The 20,936-nt window shown below is 37.5% G+C and overlaps 1 protein-coding gene and 1 long non-coding RNA gene across 7 annotated transcripts in view; one reads left to right on the forward strand and one right to left on the reverse strand.

Moving 5' to 3' along the window:
- Positions 1–20,936, reverse strand: part of CLTC (clathrin heavy chain) — a 75,266-nt gene that overhangs the window by 36,568 nt on the left and 17,762 nt on the right. For all 6 annotated transcript variants that reach the window (XM_055577438.1, XM_055577435.1, XM_055577439.1 and 3 more), the window contains exons 2-10: positions 15,519–15,726; positions 12,338–12,606; positions 11,361–11,522; positions 8,978–9,091; positions 8,400–8,573; positions 4,462–4,659; positions 3,573–3,773; positions 1,403–1,555; positions 684–806 (exon numbers count right to left, since the gene is read on the reverse strand). In XM_055577438.1, coding sequence (XP_055433413.1) covers positions 684–806; positions 1,403–1,555; positions 3,573–3,773; positions 4,462–4,659; positions 8,400–8,573; positions 8,978–9,091; positions 11,361–11,522; positions 12,338–12,606; positions 15,519–15,726 — 1,602 coding nt within the window. The remainder of the gene's footprint in view (positions 1–683; positions 807–1,402; positions 1,556–3,572; positions 3,774–4,461; positions 4,660–8,399; positions 8,574–8,977; positions 9,092–11,360; positions 11,523–12,337; positions 12,607–15,518; positions 15,727–20,936) is intronic.
- On the forward strand, positions 15,885–18,481 carry LOC129649716 (uncharacterized). Its single transcript, XR_008713225.1, has 4 exons — positions 15,885–16,014; positions 17,041–17,167; positions 17,355–17,394; positions 18,347–18,481. It is a non-coding gene; the product is annotated as an uncharacterized LOC129649716 (long non-coding RNA).

Raw genomic sequence — 20,936 nt, forward strand, 5'->3', positions numbered from 1 at the left:
ATAACATAACCTCATAATTTAACAGAAAGTTTTATCTTCCGCAGTTACTTTAGTTCTAGTAAACACACCCATAAAATATTTCAAGATACTATATAGTAGCAGAATATAAACTGCAAGATTTAAAATTTTGATTGATTGATTGATGCACACGTGCATGCCACACCACAGGACATGCCAGACTTTAGTTCCCTGACCAGGGACTGAATCTGTACCCCGTGCAGTGGAAGCATGACTCCTAACCACTGGACCACCAGGGAAGTCCCTGATGAACTGTTTAAAATACACAAAAGCATAAAAATGAAAGAGTCCTTGATTCCCACTTCATATATGCATTTTCTCTCTCCCTTCACCAAGTGGCAGAGACTAGCCTTTGTGTTTTATTATACCTATATTTTTTGTATTTTTAATACATATATCACTAAATGAGGTAGGATTTGTTTTGCATGTTTTAAAGCTATATATATAGATGGTATCTTACTGTCCATTCTTCTACAACTTGCTTTTCTTGGGTAACAGAGTTGAAATTTTTCCATGTAAATAAATAAACACAGCTCTAAGTTCTACAAATAAAAAAGTTAACCTGTTCTCCAGGTTGTTTAAACTCAGATCTGCTCCCCCCACCCCAATTCTCTACATAAATTAACTTCTACAAAATACATTTTAATTACATTTAAATTGTTTACCTGGGTGATATCAGCAAGAGGTTCTTCATCCTGAACTAACATTTGAGCAAACTGCTGCCCCTGATCTGGACTGATACGCATAACATTTCTCAGCAGAAAGATCCAGTCTGGAGTATATCCAACCTAAAAACAGACAAAAATGTAAGCCCTGCTGCAGAGTTCCATTTTTACATTACTTAAAGGCTTTTTCGCAACTATACTCCAAAAATGGATTTTAAAAGACAGAAGAAATCACAGAACAAAAACAAACCAAAAGCAATGGGTGCCCCCCCCTCCACCCCAGTGAGAAATAAATGCTTCTTCTACAATAGAATCTTCTTACTATAGAGAACTACTGGTGAAAGTACAAATTCAGTTTTAACAGATGCTCAATTTGATCTTGGTTTATATAAGACAATTTGATCTTGGTGATAATATATTTGAACAAACGGCTATAAATTTTTATAATCAGCTTATTCAGTCTCACTGAACATGAAAAAATTTGTTCTAATAGGTTAAACATGCCCTAGCAGTTTAAGTTCTAAATGCCATGCAAGAGTAACTGTCTCCATTTTTGAAAAGTGATTCTGTAAATGAGAACCATACTAGTGCTTTATACTTTCCCAAGTAATCATAAAAATTTAAGGAAATTTACTAATAAAACTGAGAGTGACTATAGGATAATTTCTCTCTTAATGTTTTAATGAATTTATGTTCAGAATTTGTTTCATTGAACTCACTTTTTTAGCATATAAAACAATCTTCTGGACTTGACCTGTTTCTGCAAAGCACTGAATGACTTTATTTGGAACGTTAGCCCTTAAGTACACACTAAGCGCCAATGTAGGGTCCACAGATTTCACAAGGTCTCCCAGTTCTTCAGAACATTCCAGCTGTCCAAAGGGAAAAGAGGCTATTTAGTAATCCATGAGCTATTTTATAAATAGGCAGTTGTTACTACTTCCATTATAAATAATAACTAATATGACAGGCATTTAGTTACCCAGTTGTCCCAAAATGTATTATAAATATGCAGGAGTTATGGTTATAAAGACTACTGATTTTGTATTCAGAGCAAAGTCTCAGTAGAACTCTCCACACATTCTACTTAAGGATAAAAACCCATCAAGACTTCACATGTACAGATTCTACCAACTATCTTGTTAGGCATATAAATATTTAAGAAGCAGAATCTTGCACTTCTCACTATTAAGATTACTCAGGTATCAGTCCCAGATGGTCTCAATTTTACAAGAATAATCCAGCTCCTAATGTAATGCTATCAAATGAAAATCTGATTCAAAAAGCCAGCTGAGGTTTACCATAAAGACCACTTTAAAATTAGGGAATGATCTGTAGGACCGAAGCTTCATTATCTTCTTGACTTTTGGGTTTAAAAGTTGTAAAGCAGGACACTAATTTCACAAAGTCAAGCAGATAAAAATGTTAGAATTTTAAGGTGGTATACATGGAGACACACTCCTCTGTGCCGTTCAATCTGCCTAAGCTGCTCAATCTGGAAAACCGCTTCTCTAAAGGAGCTTTGCTTTACACACTACAGTTGACTTTCTATTTTATGAGTATGTCAAAAGAATAGTGCTTATCACTGATATTCAATAATGAGACGTTCTATCAGAGTCTATACCCTCTCAACTGAACACACTAATGTAGAGGTGACCAGTGTCCTTTTCACCACAAATGAATCCTACATGACCATTCATCAAAATAGGTAATGATACCCAAAAAGCTCTTACATTGTTATAATGGTCAACTCAGTTACCTTGGCTGTTCTCATCCTCCCTTATCTTAAACAATTAGGACGGACCTCAAGTACTATGTGGCTAATAACTATTCTTCAGCAGACTCCTGTCCAAGCACCCCAACTCTGAAGTTCTATCCTCCAGTATCCTCTAAGACTGCCAGAAGCTGGGTCAAGAAACAAGGATTTAGCATTAGTAATGTAGAAATACTACCAACATACACTAAAGCTGAAAGGTCTAACATTAAAACTTATTCACAACCCAGAGTGCTATAAAATAGGACCACCTCAGTTCTTGACATTGACCTAAGACATGACAATTCAACATTGCCACTTTGTGGAGAAAGGCTTTCTATAGTGGTATGAAAGCAGTAACATCACTAATGGGTTGTTTAAACTCATTAGTTGTCTTACAAATAGGTGACATTTTTCATAATATACACTAGAAAACATAATACTATTAGATGCTCTATGTGAAAAGAAACTCGTTAACTACTGAGCGAACATAAAATGGATAGAGAAATCCCACAGTAAAGAAAGCTGGTTAACAACAGTTTTCAAATATTCGTATTTAAATAACTTCAAGAAACTAATAAGTTAATATTTTTTCATGTAACGCCAGCTAACATTCTCTGGGAAGTGACTCTGGGGATCTGCATCACTGCTAATCAGACAGTCCTGATGTCCTGTTGACCAATTCCACATTGTATATAACATATTTCCCTTACACACCTAACCGGCTCCACCATTTTGATACTTGGGAAGTTCTAGAAGAAAAGATACAATGTTGTATAGCTGAAAATACTGGGCATCCCAAGTGTGGGATGTGGGAGACAGGAATACATTCTTAGGTCCCCATGAGTTTATACATGTTGACAAATACGCAGAGCATGCAAAGTGTCTCACACTAAGCTTAACCACCAAGCAAGTAATCCTGGATTCCCTTTTAAAATAAAGATACCTCAACATGCCACAATAACAACCCATTTTCAAAAGAAAACACGTCTATGCATCTCATGCAGTGTCTATTCTTTCACCATTCCTACAAACAATGAATCACAGATGGAGATGTTCTGGCACAGCCTGTGTTTTTAACTTGCTAACGCGGTATTTAATCAAAGTGAAAATATGTTAACATTAAGTTAATATACCTTATCTTCTTTTAACCATTTCTCCAAAAGCTGTTTCCGCCCCTGCTGAAGTACAGGCCTACACAGTTCTAAGGATTCATATTTGTTTAGCTGGCCCTGGTCCAAAAGGATTCCAAAGTACTGAAGTAGGGGTGAAGTTTGACCTGGCTGAGCTGGAACACTCTGGAACCGACGGATGGTGTCTGGGGTACGAAGAATTCCCTTTAAGAAATAGAAATGTTAAGGACTCCTTTTAAAGATGATTCAATATCACACTAATAACTTCATGGATCTGTTAAGTCAATTTTAAAGGCATAATTCCATCTACTGAAACCAAATCTCAACTTTTCAACATGTTGAATGGTAAAGATTCAGGCAATGTCTGTCACACTTATGGTTCAATGTTGTGAGATTATTCTGAATCAGAAACATACCAACCTAATCATAATGCTAATGTATTATTCCAGGTTCATATTAGGTTAAGTAAAAATTTCATTACCAGTCAGGAGTAAGGTATTAATTCAGTCCAACATAATACAAAAATGATGAGGATAAATTCAGGTCAAGTTCAGACAACTCTTCGTACCATGAATTGAACAAGATCTGTTTCATCTTTAAGACATAAAATCAGTAGCTATCATAAGATCCAACTAAGTAAACATTATTACATCTATGTAAATCAGAGCCTGTTAGATTTACACATCATTCTAACAATCTGAGTTTTAAAAAGTTAACCAAATCTAGAGCATAGAAAAGTAACTAACTAAATCTAGAAGAAACTCATTCTACTGGAAAACATATCCTAAAAAAATACTCATTTCTCTGTGGGAAGCTGGTTCCACTCCTAACAGTATTAGAAACAGACCATGCTGGCATCAATCCAAACACGGCAATTTTCATAACTACGTACCTTTGGTGCATTAGCGGCCACCTTTGCTGCCTCTGAGTAATTTCCCTGGGCAAAAAGAGCATTAAATTTCCGGGCAAAGAGTTCTTCAGCACCAGCTAAGTTGTTACGTACAGCCATTCTCAGAGCCAAATCAGGATTTTGTAGGACATTGGTGATATAAGGGATTATGTTTTCTTCTTCCACACATACTGAAAGAACCTGCAATTTAAGATCTAATGAACAGATGCAATGCGTTTACTTGAGCATCAGATACTAAATAGGTTTAATGCTGATGACCACTGAGTGACAAAGTAATAAAACTGTGATGGCTGCTTTCCTGCTGCCACTAACAAAAAAGAAAAGGGGGGCAGGAAAGAGAAGACTAAGGGGTGCTGCTAAACCAAATGGGGGTTCCTAAAGAAACCTGTATGCAGGTCAGGAAGCAACAGTTAGAACTGGACATGGAACAACAGACTAGTTCCAAATAGGAAAAAGAGTATGTCAAGGCTGTATATTGTCAACATGCTTATTTAACTTATATGCAGAGTACATCATGAGAAATGCTGGGCCGGAAGAAGCACAAGCTAGAATTAAGATTGCCGGGAGAAATATCAATAACCTCAGATATGCAGATGACACCACCCTTATGGCAGAAAGTGAAGAGAAACTAAAAAGCCTCTTGATGAAAGTGAAAGAGGAGAGTGAAAAAGTTGGCTTAAAGCCCAATATTCAGAAAACGAAGATCATGGCATCTGGTCCCATCACTTCATGGGAAAGAAATGGGGAAACAGTGGCTGACTTTACTTTTGGGGGCTCCAAAATCACTGCAGATGGTGACTGCAGCCATGAAATTAAAAGACGCTTACTCCTTGGAAGGAAAGTTATGACCAACTTAGAGAGCATATTCAAAAGCAGAGACATTACTTCCCAACAAAGGTCCATCTAGTCAAGGCTATGGTTTTTCCAGCGGTCATGTATGGATGTGAGAGTTGGACTATAAAGAAAGCTGAGTGCCAAAGAATTGAGGCTTTTGAGCTGTGGTGTTGGAGAAGACTCTTGAGAGTCCCTTGGACTGCAAGGAGATCCAACCAGTCCATCCTAAAGGAGATCCTGGGTGTTCACTGGAAGGACTGATGCTGAAGCTGAAACTCCAATACTTTGGCCACCTCGTGCGAACAGCTGACTCATTAGAAAAGACCCTGATGCTCGGAGGGGTTGGGGGCAGGAGGAAAAGGGTATGACAGAGGATGAGATGGCTGGATGGCATCACCGACTTGATGGACATGAGTTTGGGTAGACTCCGGGAGTTGGTGATGGACAGGGAGGCCTGGCATGCTGCGATTCATGGGGTCGCAAAGAGTCGGACCAACTGAGCGACTGAACTGAACTGAAAAGAGAGCTGTCTTGTAATATAAATAACTCCCGATCTCATACAGTCCAAACTCTAATTGCTTTGCTACCATCCATTCTTAACATGGCATGGGCTCACATGGACGAAGTTTAAGATAGATTCCTCTTAACTCTGATTTTTCAGTAATTTTAATTACATTTACATTCCCAGAGTTCGAATTATATACTCAAGGAGGGAAAGGACCACTAAATCCTCACACACCTTATATATTGCAAGGTATACAGTAGATGCTTAATAAATGTGGCACCAGTAAAGAGCAACTTCTAATTGTTTCTTTTTAAAGAACAATTAATTACCTACCCTCAGTCCCCCAAGTAAGTCATTGTCACAGAATGCCGATCTATTTGCTTAAAAGCTGAATTTCTGTCAATTGCCAAAGAGAAAAAGGAGTCCTTCATCATGCATCCATTCCTCTCCCCAACACCAGATCTGGGTACACACCCCAGCTTATAAACTACTTCTATTCCCCGTAACGACAGTTCTCATACCATTATTTCTCATACCAGTGTTTCTCAGTCACTATTCCACATGAAGAAAGGAACTTATCTTTGTCTTTAATTGTATTTTTCATACCAGGGCAGTGTTGAACACAAAGTAAATGCTTAATATTTGCTAAATAAGTGAGAACTCAATAACCAAACAAGTAATATATATTTGCCTGTTCTATTATTCCCTTTGAGGAAAATGAAATTTTAACCTCCAAGTGTTTCCTTTCTACAGATCTGACCCCCATCTTCCAAAGCTTAGGTCATTCTCTATCTGCAATGTGACACTATACCCCATGTTAAGACATCTTTTTTTAAAAGAAAGAATTTTTTCTTTATAGTTATTTACATTTTCATCTTTAATACTACTTTTTAGGAAAAATAAGGAAGATGAACAAACCCACTTCCAACTGTACTTTCTGTAGCCTTCCCCAAATACCAAATCCATAGTTTCATCTTTATCCCATTTTTAGATTGTATTAGCAGAGTTCTAGAAACCAGTATTTAAGACATACAGGGGGAAAAGATGGTTCTTGTATCTTCTAAAGTATTCAGTTCTACCAAGTTCAGACTGTCATCTTGATCACTTTTAATTTTGCAATCAACAGAAACCATACTCATTCCTTCAGGGCATTGGGTCAGGTCCAGCTATAGTTAGCTCTGATCAAAAGAGTAGAGCCCTGAGCCCTACAGGTTATTGTGAACATTCATCTTATTCAAAGCAGTTGGCAAAGAAAACTTGTGGAGAGAGGGAAGGGAAACAATCAATAATCAAAGTTATGAATATTAATATATAATGGTAAAATTTTCAGGATATTTTAGTTAAAACAATTATCTCTGGCTTAACAACTTTATGATTATAAATTATCAGTAATCTAGTTCACCAAAAGACACATTCATTCCTGATTTTTCCACAAGAGGCACATGCAACTCAATAAATGAATGCTTCTGAATTTTTAAAGTGGCTTTTGTGCCAGACACTGACTAGTGCAGAAATACAATTAAACAAAGAAAAGCCCCTTTCCTAAGGAAGAACAGTGACGAAGTAGTTAAACAAGCAACTGTAACTCACTGTGGTAAGTGCCACGGGGAGGGCTCCCTAAAGCAGAAGCACCTAATCAGGTGTGGAACCGATGGAAAGGATGGATGAGTAGGGAGAGACTCCCTTTCTCTACAGTATTTCTTTCTTCAGATACATACTATGTTCTGAAAATTAATAGAATAAAGGAGAAAAAAAAAAACCTATCTGCTTTCATTTACCACTGAGGAAAAACACTAATTTGGAGGAAAACAAACAAAAGGAAAGGTCAATAACATTGAGCCATTTTTTTTAGGGAAAAAGATACTTCTAGGCATAATATTTTAAATTACATTAAAACACTAAAACACAGGAAAAAAGATCACTTGGGTTAGGTGGTGTGAGGAGGTTTGTCAAATGTGACAAGTCAGAACAGCAAATTGGGTAACTTTTCAAGTACCCCACTGAACCTACCATAGCTACTGTAACATATCACCTTCCCACATTAAACATTCAGTAATAATTAAAGAGGTGAGAAAAAAGACATAGGAAGAATTTTTTTCCTTATAGTTGATAATGAGTCTTACAGATTATAGGAAGAAAACCCTATAAAAAGTATACAGTCTGGGAATCCCCTGGTGGTCCAGCCCTAGGACTCACCACTACTGGGGCCTGGGTTCAATCTCTGGTTAAGCAACTAAGATCCCATAAGCCCTGGGGTACAGCCAAAAAAAAAAAAAAGTATACATCTGTCAGATGTCACCCTATCAATTTCTTTGCATGTAGAGCCACTTCTCTTGATAACAGAGACACAAACACAATCCTTAGGTGGCTATACTATATGCCAAATAGTTCCTCTCTCTGAGATAGTGTTAAAGAGAGATTGCAGAGTATATAATAGTATATAATATATATATGCATCTGTATTTTCAGATATACATTATTTTCTGACATCCAAAATTACCATTTACTTTTTGGAAAAAGGCTAACCGTCCTAAGTGTTATTTTCTTTTATCACCTAATTTGCTTTTCAAGGTGTCCTTACCTGTCCCTTTCTGTTTACTCCGATTATTCCAGCTGTGGCTTCATGAGGTGCAGTGACAAAGATCGTTTCTCCACTGATTCTATTCATGTAGATGCAGGTACCAGTCTCAAGGTCATAGAGGTGGATGTAACCATACTTCGTAATCAAGAATACTACATCATGCTTTTCACTGATCTGTATAAAGAAAATAAGTACTTCAGTAAATAATGATCAGAAAATGTAGTCCCATTCCATTTCAGAGATGGTAAAATTCTAGGATTTTGACAAGAGGCTTTTATGAAAAATTAAAAACTAGTATTTATGGTTTATTCATTTTTACTGCAGATTCAAATATGCAATGTCCCAAGCTCTTACATAAAACACAAGAATATTAATAAACTGTATAAGATAAAAGAGAAAACATAATTTTGAAGAACCAGGGATAACCCAATTTATATATTACATAAAGAAGTATTACTTTACAAAGTTTCGCTATTTCTGAGTAAAGGCACCACTTAAATTATACTGTCAGTAGTACTTTTTTAATTACTCGTTGTTTAGAGGACAAATTTTAAGTTCCTTTGTTTTGCTTAAAATACCTGCATTGCAACAGGAAAGTCATTTTGTGCTTCTGGAGGAAAGAAAACATCCACTGCCTTCTTTGGAAATGGTTGGTTCCCTGTCGGTGGTGTGCCAACTTCAATGATATGTAACTGTTCAAAAGAAAAGTGAAACTTATGATCAACTGCTAAAAAGGACCAGAGCAGCTTTATTTGTGAAAACAACCAAATGTCCTACAATAGCTGAACACTGAGGCCTGGAGTGCTGCGGTTCATGGGGTCGCAAAGAGTCGGACACGACTGAGTGACTGAACTGAACTGAAACTATATGGTAACAACCGTTATACCATGGAACGCTCCTCAGTAATAAAATGAACTTTCAGACACAATGTCCAGTGGAAACATAAAAAATGGCTACTCTTCATAAGATCGCATACTATATGATTCCACTTATAAAGCATTCTTGAAGAGACAAAATTCTCTTGAAGAGACAAAATTCCAGAAATGAAAAGTAAATTAGTGATTTTCAGGGGTTAGAGATGGCAAGCTAGCAGTAAGTGGTTGTGACTATAAAGGGGTAGCAAGAAGGTAATCTTTGTGGTAATGGAATAGTATGTATCTTCAATCTATACATGACAAAATTACACAATTATATAATTGAACCAATGTCGATTTCTGGTTTGTCAAACGTACTAAATGGCTATGTAAGACGTAACCATTAAGGTAAACTAGGAAAAGAGCGCGGGATCTCTCTGTACTGTCTTTGCAGTTTCCCATGAATAATATGTATTACTTCAAGATAAAAATTTTAAAAAAGTCAGTTGAATAGCTCAACCACATCTCAATCTACCTTAAAGTAAGAATGGTAAAACAATACACACAAAAATGCATTCTCATGGCTTTCGATTACAATTAAATTTTCCAAATAGAAATCTAACTGAAGTTATTCAAGTCTTCTTTGCCCACACCTACTCTAAATACAGATAAGTATAGACTCAACGTGAGTAGTCGCTTTAATCACATACACCTCAGAAATCTGGATGAGAACATTCTGGCTTAAAATGTCTGATGCTATACATCAGCAAGCAATGGCAAGAGAGAGCAAATAATGTTAATGGAAGACTACTATACATTTTGCTTAGTCATGTGAGGAATGGACTTAAAAAATAACTTGGTTTCCAAGATATATAACCATATGAAAGTTACAGGGTCTCATCCTTAACTAGAATGACTAGCCATACTGAAAAAATTGTCTTCCCTTAAAAAAACCATGGCCGACTATAAAATATATAGCACAATGTATCAAGTAAGCTCAAGAACCTATAAACTGGTTTTCTGATACTACAAAAATTATACACAAGGTTTTTTCTTAGGAGGACTTTTCAAAAAATGTCACAGCCTTATGTCTTAATTAGTGCATCTAATTTCTAATGTCTATGGGTTTTCTGTTTAAAATTCATCAATTCAGATCTAAATATCTAAATTGTATTTTCTATGCTTGGCCTACTGAGAGGCTGGTAGGAACACTCCTCGGTTCAGTGATTATTACTCTGACCTTTTAGGGAGAACGCTACCTCTGTACATATGTTCCCGCCCAGATTACAGGTTACTGATTACTGTATTTTAAGCAATCTCTATCTTGATTTTTTAAAACTACTTAGCATGGAAAATATATTAAAACTTCAGAGAACCTGCTGTGGCGATGAGAAGAGCAGTAGACTGCGTTTCCGGGGCAGTCGTGCCAAGCGGGCACCCAGCAGTGCAATCGCAGCAGCAGCAGGGCCTCAGAGCTCTGCGCCAGGGCTTCTGGCTGCTGCCCACTCTCCCTTATTCCTCCTAATTCTCCCAGCTTGGTTCTACACCTTCTTAGCTAATGCAAACTACCCACTATACTTTCATTATTAAACCTTATGCTCTAAGCAACCATACCCTGTTTCTGTTGTCTGCAACTAAGAACCCTGCAAAGCACTTCAACCTGTCCAAGTGATTTCAGTGTAGTCAGGGTTGAGAAGCTCTGATTTAAGGCAATGGTACTGAAATTGTGGTCCACTCTACCTAGTCATCTACAGCGTTTAAAATGCACATTATGAGCTCCACTTACTGAATCAAACTCTCTAGATGGAAGGCACACAAATGTATATTTTAGCCACCCTAGTGATTCTTAATGCACAGGAAAGCCTTTGGTAAAGGCAATGAAATAAAGCCTATAAACAGCAGACACAAACAAGTTGCTTAAGAAACATTCACTTTAGACAAGTATCACCAGAAACAGAATTAAAAGAAATTAAGCCACCACCAATCTGAATGTTAAAAACAAATTAACAAGAGAGAAGACTATTTTGGAATCAGATAACAAATTAATTAGTAACAGAAAGACAAAAGGCAAATTCTCATTAAAACAATTTCCAAAGGCAAAACTTACCTTCCCTCCCGCTTGACCCCGTACTGCAAAACAAAACAGCGTTGACTCTTCTGCATTGCCTTCCATCTTAAATTGTGCGAAGCTAGCCGCGTGTCCCTCAATGGGCTGAGACACTTTCCTATCTACAGAATATAACTGCATAGCTCCCACCACACGATTTTGCTAAAAGATCAAGCAGAATAAAGTTTAGGGTACCAACGAACCAGTAACTTCCAGATACAATAATCAGTGAAATAATTAAAACACTTTATCATCTTTAGAAGGATTTACAATTCCTTTTCTCTCAATGTAGATTTGATGCTTAATTTAAAATTTAGTTGCAAACATTCTATTAAAGCTTAACATGAATGTTTAAAATGTGCCTCACATACAACCATCTTTTTACACTATCTTTTAAAAAAAAAAAAAAAAAAAAAGATATAGGAGTACTCGGAGAAGGCAATGGCACTCCACTCCAGTACTCTTGCCTGGAAAAATCCCATGGGCAGAGGAGGCTGGTAGGCTGTAGTCCATGGGGTCGCTAAGAGTCGGACACGACTGAGCGACTTCACTTTCACTTTTTCACTTTCATACATTGGAGAAGGAAATGGCAACCCACTCCAGTGTTCTTGCCTGGAGAATCCCAGGGACGGGGGAGCCTGGTGGGCTGCTGTCCATGGGGTCACACAGAGTCGGACATGACTGAAGTGACTTAGCAGTAGCAGCAGGAGTACTCATTCTGCAGTAAATATCCACAATAAATTCCAAATCACTCAAACTCATTCCCTCAACCCGCAGAGAAGACCTCAAAACACCTTGCTAAGAGTACTCCAACCTGTATGACAGTATAAGGGATTAAACCAGCAACTTTTATTTCTTTTTAAAAAAAAGGGGGGGGGGGTCAGATGGGCAAAGAAGATCCAATTTCAAAATAAACTACATTTCAAGCACATAAATTCTCTAGACCTTTTCTTTATTAAAAACTAGAAAAATGTTACCTGTGCAGATATGCCAGTCAGAAGTAACCACTTTTGCTTTGCATCAGTTCGATAATTGATAATCTGGCACCCTGCGAGGCTAGAGTGGCGATCAAACATTTTCACCGGCTGCGACTCTCCTTCCATACTCCAATGATAAACTGCATTATCCGTAACAAGAGCAACCGTATTCAAAGAGATCCATTTCCAGAAGGTGACATCATCAGTCATGGTATGGGCCTTCATTTTACTTTTCATTTCAATGTTAAATATCTGGAGAGTTTTCCCAGCTAAAAACAAAAGTAAGAATTATGAATCACTAAGAAAGCAAAGCTCAAGATAAATTAATATCTAGCTAGATCAGACTATCTCTGCAGCAAAATCTGTAACTTCCAAACAAAATGGTCCTAGCGTGAGACTAATAACATCTACAGTAGTCACAGTGACAGAGCTGCAACCACTAAGGAGCTGGGGCTGAGCAATCTACACCTAAACGTGAAGCAAAAACTATCACCTCTAACAAACACACTTTAAACAGATAGTATTACTTCCACCTCTAACAAACCCACTTTAAACAGATAGTATTACTTCCAAAGAGTTTTGAATCCCAACTAAAAATGAACAGCTCCCTTAATGATGAAAAACAAGTTGTAACCTTCATACTTAATTAAGAATGCTTACCCATAAACTTAATGGTTGGTACACAGAAAAAAAAAAAGGTTGGTACACAGAAAAAAACAAATCTGATTCAAGCACATGGGGAAAACGTCTACTTTTTAAAAGGCAGCCATCCCCCATTCAAATATATCTTGTGGAAACTTCTTCGGAAGAGGATCTACTTCAACTCTACCTGTACCACTAACACATGAGAGAGGTGCATGCTACACTGTATTGGTTTAAGATACAAAGGGAAGGTAGAGGTGCTACAGAAAAGGAGAGGAAGACAAAGGAGGATGGTTTCAGATGTTAATATGTTAAAGGTAAGAACAAAATTCAAGCTTCAACCAGTTAAAACAGCAAACATTTAGTAAAAGAGGATGAAATCTGCTGTGAATGTTAAAAGAGTTCACTGAGTCAGATGCAAAGGTTTATACTTAAAATTTGAGACCCATCACAATCCAAAAAGTGATTTGGGTTAATAGAGATCAAAGCCCACAGCTAACACTAGGCTGTCTAATTCATATTAGTCCTTAGAGACTAAGGAAAACTCCATTCCTGAGCCTCAAGAGAATTTGGCTCCTGAAGAACAAAAATTATAAGGTAGTAAGGGAGTGGGGGTGGAGAGAGGGATGGGAGGGACACAAAACATACAGCTTTGTACCACAACCCTCCTTAATTACTACATGGGTAAAAACTTCTTCCATAAAATGAAGAATGTTATCCCCATCCCACACAATATGTAAACCACAACCAGACTTGAACAATTGTGAGAGTTATGGTCCTGTTTATAAAAAGAAACTAAGGGGTTTGAAACTGGTTTCAGAAGGAAGCCATATTTGGGAATGACTTAACTTTCCTTTGTTTCTTCCCCAACCCCTAGTTAATTACATGTTTTATTCTTTATGTGAAAGAGGTTGGAGCATATGTACATGGGGTGTTTTGGGGAGGAGGGCAAGGGTTGACAGCTTAACTATGTAGTGTAGACACAAAGGCACAAATCTATAATGGTATTACTGTATGGGGCTCTGAAAACTTTTTCAATTTATTCTTTTTATAAAACAGGACAATAACTAACACAATCTAATTTAAGAAAACTCACCATCTGCACACATAAGAAAGCATTAAGAAATGTGATAAAATAACAATAACATTAAAAATAGAAAAGAATTATGAGAAAATTAAAACGATGGCCTTTTAATAGAGGAATGAGAGCTGTTAAGCAATTGAATTTAAATTCTTTAAGGAGGCTGAAGGGAACTTACTACCTTAAACATGTACTGCAAATAACAGACCACTGCCACAGAACAAGTACCCCAGGTAAAATCTGGACCATCTTTCCCAGAGATGAGATCAACTTCTATCTTGGAGATGTAACAGTGACTTATTTGAATGTTTTCAGTCCACCCCTCACCCAACCAATTTAATTTCCAAACAGTGTTACTACTAAACACAAAATATAAATCATGTGGAAAAAACAAGTCTATTTAAATACTTCAGCACCTGGAACAAATCACCCACAAATTTACCAAGAAATTACCAAGAATCTGAAGACTTCCTCCTACTATCAAGAAGAAAAGCAACAAACCAAAAAACAGCCAATTAAATGTCTCTTTCAAGTTGAGATAGTTATCTAGCCCTCGTAAGAGTCTGTTTTAAATAGTCAATTCTACTTTCAGTCTAAAGTTCAAAGGACAAAACTTAACGTAAGACTCCCAGAAAGCGTGAGGGCCTCTGAACTCTGTTTGGACTGCCAGGTTGTAGAGTTAGTTCCCTACTATGGCAATTGAAGTCAGTCTGAATAAACTAACACCATTGATTCCAAAAAGTTAATACCCACCTATATATACACATACACTTTTAAAAATTAGTCTAAGTTCAAGCCAGTTTTAGAATTTGTTAAATGTAACACAAACCTGACATATAAAAAAGACACAGAATGAAGAGCAAGTTTATCACCATAACAAAATTCTGCCACGTTTAGTTGCTAATACTAGTAAAGTATATTTTACTCCAGAAAACAAATCACTAATTTCTTGTGTCTTCTGTAAATGGGGTTATGTTTTTAATATAATATTACCACACCATAGGTATAAAGCTTAAATTCATTTAATCTAAATCTTAAAATTTTCCAAGTATGAGTAGAAAGTAAGACAGCTCACAGAATTATGCCAAGTAAAAGTCATGAAAATAGTTTAAAAAATCACAGTAACAGCTTTCACTTTGCAGATCTGTTTAACCAAACTTAATATACTAAAAAAAAGATTCTAATTACTGTATTTGAATAAATTCCTATAGGAAAAGTTTTTTTTTTTTTTTTAAATTTTATTTTATTTTTAAACTTTACATAACTGTATTAGATTTGCCAAATATCAAAATGAATCCGCCACAGGTTTACATGTGTTCCCCATCCTGAACCCTCCTCCCTCCTCCCTCCCCATTCCATCCCTCTGGGTCGTCCCAGTGCACCAGCCCCAAGCATCCAGTATCATGCATCGAACCTGGACTGGAAAAGTTTTAAGAAAAAAACACAATCTGTTTATACCTTTTAGTGCAATTACTTTGCTGGCTGGATTCATGATGGCGCTGTCTGCTGAAATTGGTCTTCGAATTGGATTACTTGGGTCATTCATATCAATAATTACCACCTGGGCCTGCTCTCCTACTTTCTCTCTAATGCAGATAAATTTGTCTGACTCCATAGTCAAGGTACTGAAGCCAATGTTTGCTGGGTTTATACCCAGGTTCTGGAGCTGAGGGAAGAAAAAAACAAAAAATATTAATAAATCATGCTACAAAGTGAATTAGAAAGACTTGATATTCATGTGTGATCATCATTACAAATCCTCATTTAACCATTACTACTTCAAGGTCAACACTGACAACTCCATTACACGGATTCAAATGAGGCAATTAATATAATGGACCTTCTCTCTTCCAACAAGTATGGTTTTCAATTGTTTTGTTATAATCCTGCAGTTGTAACTTGAGAGGTATAACCATCTGGTGACAACTAAGAGGAGGAACAGACAGATATAAAGGTAAGAGCTACATCTGAGAGGTAGCCTTTATGGGTCAAGGAACCTGAGGTAATCAATGTTTCTTGGCTTGGGATTTCTGAACTATTAGATCTGTCCTCTCTAATCCCCTTTAGGATTTAGTAGTTACTTGATCATATGTACTGGACTTCAGGAAACTGAAAATTATTGATAAATTATAGCATAAAATGAGAGAGTTAAAAATTTCACAGGGTTCTTGGTCTAAAGTAACTTGGATCAGCCAGAGCAGACAAGTAAGTTACAATACTTGGCAAAAAGTGCCAAAACAAAGATACCTAAGAGAGATCCAGTCAAAGGAAGCCTACAGGCAAGGGAGTGAATGTGTTCAACAGAAGCAGACTAGAGAACACACCACAGAAGGATGAGCACATATTAAGGCCTAGAGATATGAAAGTGTGGTCTGCTGTGGCTTTGCTGGTGGTCCACTGGTTAAGAATCTGCCTTTCAATGCAGGGGATGCTGGTTAGATCCCTGGTTGGAGAACTAAGATCTCACATGCTGTGGGGCAACTAAGCCCATGTGCTGCTACTAAGACCCAAAACAGCTAAATAAATAACTAAAAAAAAAAAGAAGTGTGGTCTGCTAAGGGAATTCTAAGTGCTCTTGTAACACTGGGAATAGAGATTATGTATGAAAGGTTTTTGGAGAATTAAGATTACAAACACAAGTATGGGCTAGACTGGTAAGATAGATGTACCCCAGTAAGAATCAGGAATTGATCCTAAGGAAACTACTTAAGGATTTTAACAAGGAAAATAATGGAATCAGATTTGCTTTGTGTATGCAGAAGCTATTAATTTGCTAAGCAAATGTACAAGATCTAAAGATGACACATCTTTAAAAACTAGTTAAATATATAACTGAGAACAAGAGGAGAAGGAGACTTCTACCAGACTGGGTCACTTCTCTAGGTGACTAAATGTAGTATAATAGACCACCACTCAAAGGCTACCTGAAGGCTTTCTTAGCTTTGACCAGCCTGAGGGTTTTATTTTTTTCCTCCAACAGGTAACAAATTCACATGGAACAAAATACAAACAAAAATTTTAAAGCAGGAAGATGAAAAAAAAATTTTTTTAAGCATGGGAAAAGAAAAATCACTGTCACTACTCTCTTCTGGACCAGCTGAGCCAAGGTAACTGTGCATGCATGCTCAGTCACTCAGTCCTGTCCAACTCTGTGCAACCCCATGGACTGTAGCCCTCCAGGCTCCTCCTCTGTCCATGGAATTTTTCAGGCAAGATACTGGAGTGGGTTGCCATTTCCTACTCCAGGGGATCTTCCTGACCCAGGGACTGAACCCATGTCTCTTTCATTGGCAGGTGGATTCTTTACTGCTGAGCCACCTGGGAAGCCCTAAAGGTAACTGTCTTTTACATAAATTATTCTGTCAAACTCTTCTGCTAATAGCGCTTAAGTATAACCAGTCCAGGATTTCAAAAGAATACAACGTAAGATTAAGAGACTACATTGTAATTTCACCTCCCTCTTACTCCTCAATGACTGTAGGTACAATGATATAGTTACAGTAACTTTGTCAATGAATACCAGGGTAAGTAACCAAGCAATTGTCTAACTATTAACACAAACATGGTAATAAAGTGGACGATTAACTAGTTGTACAAGCTCAAGTATATGCTGTAGTGCAAGGCAAGTATACAAGCTGTGAGATATGTAACTTATAAGTGAGTTTGGTTACAACTTTATGAATTACCAATTTTCATTTCTTCCTAACTTTAACTTTTAGTGACATTCAGTTTTAGAACTAATGGAGGAAGATAAAGAAGTGGTCCTCAACAATCCATGAAGGGAACTTGTGGAGGGTTAAGGGATGCCTTGTGCAAACCAGGCTGTCTGATTTCATAAGAGGTGGATACATTTGTATTTCTGAGTAGACCACTCCTCAGGCTCAAGTTTAATTGAGTTACCTTTCCAATAATTAAAAAAATATTTCAGTAGATCCTAGAGTTCCCAGAACCATATACATAAAAGCAACAAGTTATCTTCTAAACGACTCTTTAAAAGAATTCTAGGCCTCTAAGTTACTACCAAGCATTCACCAAAAGCAATTTTGAGTCTCAGCTGTCACAGCTTAAATCCTATAGTGTCTGAGAAAGTAAAAATAAACAGTGCTAGTCAAACAGTAAAATTAAAACAAGGATGCAAACCACAAACACACTAAACTAAATGATTCCAAGAGATTCTTTTTCATTCCTCCACATAAGAGGTAGGTAGAAGGTAACTCTAAGAGAAGAAAACACTATGAGATAATAAAGAGGAGGGAAAATGGTACATGTGTTTTATTCTTTACCAGATCTCCAGATAAATGCATCAAGAAATGTCTTCAAAAGCCAGCAGAGACCTTTAGCCTCATAGCTGTTTTATTTGCAGAAAAAAGCAAAGATTTGCTGCAAAGTGGGGGCACTTCCTGATACTTCTCAATCTATGTAGTACTTTTACTTTTTTTTCTCATTAAACACATTCTACCAAGAAAGCTGTGTATATATATTTTAACCTTCTCTATCAACAATGTACTCCATATGAAAGATTTATACTTTATTAAAAATAAATTAAATAAAAACTAGATGGCAAATCCTCACCAATCTACACATTTAAACATTTTAAGAAGCATACTTAAGTAATGCCCATTTACACAACTAAATAGGAAACTTCTCCTTCCTAAAAAGCCTCTCCCAGTTGTTAGGATAAGTAACCTATTCCAAAAGGTTAACAGAAAGTTACTTTTTCTCCCTCCTCTTCAAATAAGGTCAGTAAGAATTTTTCCTCATTGCTGATACTTCTCAGTGAGAATCCCCAGTTCAGTTCAGTTCAGTTCAGTTCAGTCGCTCAGTCGTGTCTGACTCTTTGCGACCCCGTGAATCGCAGCACGCCAGGCCTCCCTGTCCATCACCAACTCCCGGAGTTCACTCAGACTCATGTCCATTGAGTCAGTGATGCCATCCAGCCATCTCATCCTCTGTCGTCCCCTTCTCCTCCTGCCCCCAATCCCTCCTAGCATCAGAGTCTTTTCCAATGAGTCAACTCTTCACATGAGGTGGCCAAAGTACTGGAGTTTCAGCTTCAGCATCATTCCTTCCAAAGAAATCCCAGGGCTGATCTCCTTTTGATGGACTGGTTGGATCTCCTGGCAATCCAAGGGACTCTCAAGAGTCTTCTCCAACACCACAGTTCAAAAGCATCAATTCTTCAGCGCTCAGCCTTCTTCACAGTCCAACTCTGACATCCATATATGACCACAGGAAAAACCATAGCCTTGACTAGACGAACCTTTGTTGGCAAAGTAATGTCTCTGCTTTTGAATATGCTCTCTAGGTTGGTCATAACTTTGCTTCTAAGGAGCAACCGTCTTTTAATTTTATGGCTGCAGTCACCATCTGCAGTGATTTTGGAGCCCCAAAAAATAAAGTCTGACACTGTTTCCCCATCTATTTCCCATGAAGTGATGGGGCTGGATGCCATGATCTTCGTTTTCTGAGTGTTGAGCTTTAAGCCAACTTTTTCACTCTCCACTTTCACTTTCATCAAGAGGCTTTTGAGTTCTTCTTCACTTTCTGCCATAAGGGTGGTGTCATCTGCATATCTGAGGTTATTGATATTTCTCCCGGCAATCTTGATTCCAGCTTGTGTTTCTTCCAGTCCAGCGTTTCTCATGATGTACTCTGCAGAGAAGTTAAATAAGCAGGGTGACAATATACAGCCTTGATGAACTCCTTTTCCTATTTGGAACCAGTCTGTTGTTCCATGTCCAGTTCTGTTGCTGTTGCTTCCTGACCTGCATACAAATTTCTCAAGAGGCAGATCAGGTGGTCTGGTATTCCCATCTCTTTCAGAATTTTCCACAGTTTATTGTGATCCACACACTCAAAGGCTTTGGCATAGTCAATAAAGCAGAAATAGATGTTTTTTCTGGAACTCTCTTGCTTTTTCCATGATCCAGCGGATGTTTACAATTTGATCTCTGGTTCCTCTGCCTTTTCTAAATCCAGCTTGAACATCAGGAAGTTCACGGTTCACATATTGCTGAAGCCTGGCTTGGAGAATTTTGAGCATTACTTTACTAGCGTGTGAGGTGAGTGCAATTGTGCGGTAGTTTGAGCATTCTTTGGCATTGCCTTTCTTTGGGATTGGAATGAAAACTGACCTTTTCCAGCCCAGAACACTCACCAATTCTTCCCAAATTTTCCAAGGGTATATTAAAAAGGAAAACATCCCAAAGCAATTCTGGTGTAGATGCACTCTCAAAATGGGGTCACATAAAAGGGTTATCATACTAGATATCTATGTCTAATAGTATTTGTGTAGATTAAAACTTTAAAATACAACGAAGGGAATTCCTGGCGATCCAATGGCTAGGACTCCACATTTCCACTGCTGCAAGCCCAGGTTTGATCGCTTGTCAGGGAACTAGGGTCCCACAAGCTGCACAGTGCAGACAAAGAACAAAACCCAACACACTGTAATGTTTTTAAACAGGTTTCATTTTCAAAACAACATATACTAGCCATAAAATATTCTAGTCAGTTATAAAGGTCTAATGGTGATGAAAGTGAAAGAGGAGAGTGAAAAAGCTGGCTTAAAGCTCAACATTCAGAAAACGAAGATCATGGCATCCCATCCCATCACTTCATGCAAATAGATGAGGAAACAGTGGAAACAGTGGCTGACTTTACTTTTCTGGTCTCCAAAATCACTGCAGATGGTGACTGCAGACATGAAATTAAAAGAAGCTTGCTCCTTGGAAGGACAGTTATGACCAACCTAGCCCGCATATTAAGAAGTAGAGACATTACTTTGCCAACAAAGGTCTGTCTAGTCAAGGCTATGGTTTTTCCAGTGGTCATGTATGGATATGAGAGTTGGACTATAAAGAAAGCTGAGCGCTG

Source organism: Bubalus kerabau, chromosome 4 (genome assembly GCF_029407905.1).
Source record: "Bubalus kerabau isolate K-KA32 ecotype Philippines breed swamp buffalo chromosome 4, PCC_UOA_SB_1v2, whole genome shotgun sequence".
In the NCBI taxonomy this organism is placed as follows: Eukaryota; Metazoa; Chordata; class Mammalia; order Artiodactyla; family Bovidae; genus Bubalus; species Bubalus kerabau.